The sequence below is a fragment of the Antrostomus carolinensis genome, unplaced genomic scaffold, assembly GCF_000700745.2.
Source record: "Antrostomus carolinensis isolate BGI_N321 unplaced genomic scaffold, ASM70074v2 scaffold54187, whole genome shotgun sequence".
Taxonomy (NCBI): domain Eukaryota; kingdom Metazoa; phylum Chordata; class Aves; order Caprimulgiformes; family Caprimulgidae; genus Antrostomus; species Antrostomus carolinensis.
The window spans coordinates 26,388-30,459 of record NW_010329168.1 but is presented as its reverse complement, the minus strand read 5'-3'; the positions used below and the strand labels follow the sequence as shown (position 1 = coordinate 30,459).

Here is a 4,072-nt window from a genome sequence, read left to right as displayed (position 1 = left end):
GAAAGGTTTCAAGCTGACGCCATCTGTGAACTCTGCTCTGTTGAGCTGATCTTAAAATTTCCATTAGTTTATTTTTTTTTTCTTATTTTTTTTTTCTTTGGTGGAAGTGAAATGTTTTGTGACAGCACCACAGTTTCTGGGCAGAGTAGCAGAGTGAGTCTGTATGTTAGATGACTTTCTTGGACGTGTGTACCTCTACGTTACTTTGCTGGTCTGGGCTGATTTAATGCAGCATTTAATGCACTCTAGACACGAGTGCAGGAAACGTACATGTGAAATGTAAAGACCTTTTATTACCTGAGTGCAGAACTAGAGGGTATGCAGTGGCTTGAACTTTCCTAAAAGCATTTATACCCCATCCTGGCTTTGGAACTGTTGCCGTAGTATTCAGCTGATTTGGGTCTGAGGGTGGATTTTGCAGCTCTCTGCTGATCTGCGTGCTCTCAGGACTGCCTCAGTGTTGTTGCATGTGCTTTCTGTTGTTGTATTTGGTAGTGTTTGAGAACACATCTCACCGAGTCAGAGATATTTAAACTTCTGATGCTCTCAGGTGGGGTTTTTTGGGAACTCCTGTTCCATCCCTGTGCAGATGCAAAGTGCAGTTTAGCTCTAAGCAGCACAGCGACTGTTCAGCGAGATGTTGGTGTCTGACTCCTGCCTCTGTGTCTTCAACTACACAGGAAGGAATGTCAAAAATTCCTTCTCTGTTACTAGTTCATCACACAGGGCATCTGAAGTTGCTAACAATTGCAACCCAAGCGGGGCTAATATCTTGTAAACAAGAAGCACATAAGAGCTTAATTAGTATGACTTGTGTATTTAATTGCAGTTACACTGTTTTTTCCTATTATGTTCTACGTAACTGGAATGAAAAGATATAACATTTAAGGAGAAAAAACCCAGAGGATAATGTCAGCCTAACTTGGGAAGGGGTGGGGTGAGAGGAGGATTCCTGCAAGCCTCGGGCTTGCTTGCAGCAGGGAAAAATGTGAACAACTTAACTACATTTTTAGTAAGAACTGACACATCTGAATCTTGGGCAGGTCTGTTGTGAGAAAGGGTTGGGAGTCGTAGGTGCTGCTGAGAAGGGAAAGGGAGGTAAATCTGAATTTCTTTGGGATCCTTATAGTTTGAAGTCTAGAGGAGTTCAGTGGAGGGAATGTCTGAACCTGTAGCAACCTTCCCTCTAATCCTGGGCGCTGGGAAAGAAACCTGGTGGCAGAAGAAGATGGTGCATCTATTTGTGTTAAAAATCAGAGGAAAGAATTGGAAAACTAACTGGAAAATATTAAAATGTGCTGAAATGTTTTGCCCATGTAAAGGAGTGTGTTTATAAAGACTTGAATGAACGTTCTCCATATTAAACAGCATTAATGCATTAGAACTGTGTTTGCGAAACTAGTACTATTTATCTCATTATTTTGTAAGCAGTCCAAACCAGTTAACTCTGCCATTCCCTTTGTGGCTCTGAGGCAGTCTTTCTTGGTTTAAAATGGAGTCCTTCACACCGGTATAGCTGAAGTTAAATATATTGTTGTCTGCATGTAGTAGTATTACATTTTATGCAAATATAACTCAAACAAAAAAAAACCCCAACCCTCTTTCTTCCCCTTCAGCTCGATGTGATTATCAGATCGTCGCTGCAGAATCTCAGAGAGAAGATCGATCAGCTGAAGGACTTACTGCTTCGGGCTGTATCAACACACCAGATGTATCTGTGTAAACATCAACTCACTGACTTTTCTCTATTGTGTGACAGAGTGGAAAAATATGCTGTAATTGCTCTGCCATGCAGTTAGGGTTTTTCCCTCATTCCATTTTTAGAAGACTTTGTCACTAGAACTTTGTCCGTGCTGCTATTTGATATTTTCATTGCAGCTGTAGTGCAGGAAGAGTTGGGAGCTTGGGCATCTCTGGTATGATGGGCACGAGGCTGGTTTGGCTGTGCTTGTGTCAGAGAGAAGCTTGACAAGATGGTCTGAATACTCAGAGCTGCCATTGTCTTGCTGTCCAGACACTGCATTATCTACCAGCAGTACTTGGAAGAGAGTTAGTAGTCCTTCAAAATGTCACTAAGATTAATTTAAAAAAGCAAACACATGTTCTCTGTCGAAGCCTCAGCACTTCAGGGCATCTTGTCTTTCAGCTGTGTCTTGTCTTTCAGATACTGTATGGATTGTTTTTCTCCTGCACCAGTGGCTGTTGAGGTGTTGTGCTGATGAACTGCAAATGGAAACAGGTGCTCAAAGTAAATTTTTGATTGTTTGCTGATCACTTGGCTGGGAGATACTCACCTGGTCTGTGTTATGAGCTTCCAGTGCAATAAGATGTGAAAGACCCTGATGACTTTTTAAAAGCTCTGTTCTGCTTGGGCCTGCCTTGTTTATATCATTAACAGTATAAATCAGAGCTCTTTTAAGACGACTCGTTCTTCCCTGAGCTTTACCCCTGCAGTACTATTACACATTATCAGTGTTACAGACAAGATCAACTGCATAGAAGACTTCTTAGTAATAAATGAAAGAAGAATTATGTTGGATTTTGGAGGAGGAAGTACTATCCTTAATACTTGCTAATTTGGTGGTAAATAGTCTCTCAGTTCTCTTACTACTTTGAAAGGAAGATCACTGTGTGGTCACTGTATGAAACTTTCTTTGAGATACATGAACTTCAGAAACAGCAGATTTCATTCAGAAATGTGTGACCTCTCCTTCTCTTTGGTGTTACAGCCTTTTCTTGAGTTAAAATAGTTACTCTAGTTAATCAGAAGGTCTGATTTATTTTAAGAATGTATGACGGGTATTTTATGTACTAAAATTAAAAGTTTTTAAGTTCGGTCCTTAACCAAGTATCATCAGCACACAGCTGGAGGGAGACAGGAGGCAGAATTTGGTGGATGACCTTCTCACAAGACAGAAACAACTTCAGGCGTCTTATAAGAATGAAGGCACAGAACCAGATGTGATAAGGTATGGCATTACCACCTCAAATGAATGATGTGATTTGTGCTTTGAGTATGTTTGTAGATAATGTTAAATGCATCCATTGGACTCATTTACCTCTACATGTAGCAAACTGCTGTTTCATTTGCTTAGAAATCATATGCTTTTTTAGTGACTATCATATATGTCTACAAAGCTGGCTAGGGTGGGGGAATGGAGGGATAATAGCTGAGTGATCTAGTAGAGTCAGTCACTGAGTTGGACTGATGTGTGCCACTGTACAAGGTCTACGTGAATTGTAAAACTGTCAGGATGAGGCTTAAGCTTCGGACCGTCCCCAGTGATCGTACTGTGCAGCAGTCAGCAGGGGCCTGCAGATGGAATACATTTTAATTTCCATTTTTGTGTGTTCTTCACAGCTGAGGAAAATGATTATGGTTAATAGCTTGCAAATTGTACTCTCCTTATGATGCAGTCATCATATAGCCTCTTTCTAGTGGAAGGAGTTGTATTTGTCATGTCTAGCAGGTTATTAGAAAGAATCCATCCCTGGTGGTCTGTGTCTGATCAGGAGAAAAGGCAGAGCCTTTTCCTCAAGTGTGAAATTCATTGCCTGAGTTAATAAATTATTAAAAGTGCATAAATTGGGTTTGGTGGGAGTCACACAGGTCCTGTGTCCACTACATACAGACCATATTAGGGTTAAACTTGGTATATAATTATATAAGAAGACATTTTTTACTGCAGATGTTGCAGTCCTGCAAACTCAGTGTACGGTGGAATGAGGAAGGATGGGTTGTTTCTAGTGCTCTGTTAATGGCCTTCTGAATTTTTTTCTGTTTTCAGTTAGGTCAGCACTAGCTTTTGCCTACAGAAGTCCACTCATGAGCATTTGTTCCCCTTGGCTGTGCTTCAGAGTTTTTGATAGCTTCAGTTTCTGCCTGAGCATGCATGTGTTTTGCTGAGGAGCTCCATGCAGCTACTTTACATCCAGGAGCTTTTACGTCTTGTTAAAATACCAAATTAAAAATGCTTGCTGAGCAGCAGAATTGAGAGATTACTATGAATTTGTTATACTTCTCTTTCCCAATTCAAACAGCATAACCTGCCCTCCTTTTTCCCCTTGTTTC

At 40.7% G+C, this 4,072-nt stretch overlaps 1 protein-coding gene across 1 annotated transcript in view; it reads left to right on the top strand.

Annotated features, from left to right (window-relative positions):
- The window catches only part of STX8 (syntaxin 8), a gene marked incomplete at both ends in the record, with an annotated part of 16,704 nt that overhangs the window by 1,970 nt on the left and 10,662 nt on the right, over positions 1-4,072 (top strand). The window contains 2 exons of the mRNA XM_010172434.1: positions 1,617-1,711; positions 2,859-2,969. Coding sequence (XP_010170736.1) covers positions 1,617-1,711; positions 2,859-2,969 — 206 coding nt within the window. The remainder of the gene's footprint in view (positions 1-1,616; positions 1,712-2,858; positions 2,970-4,072) is intronic.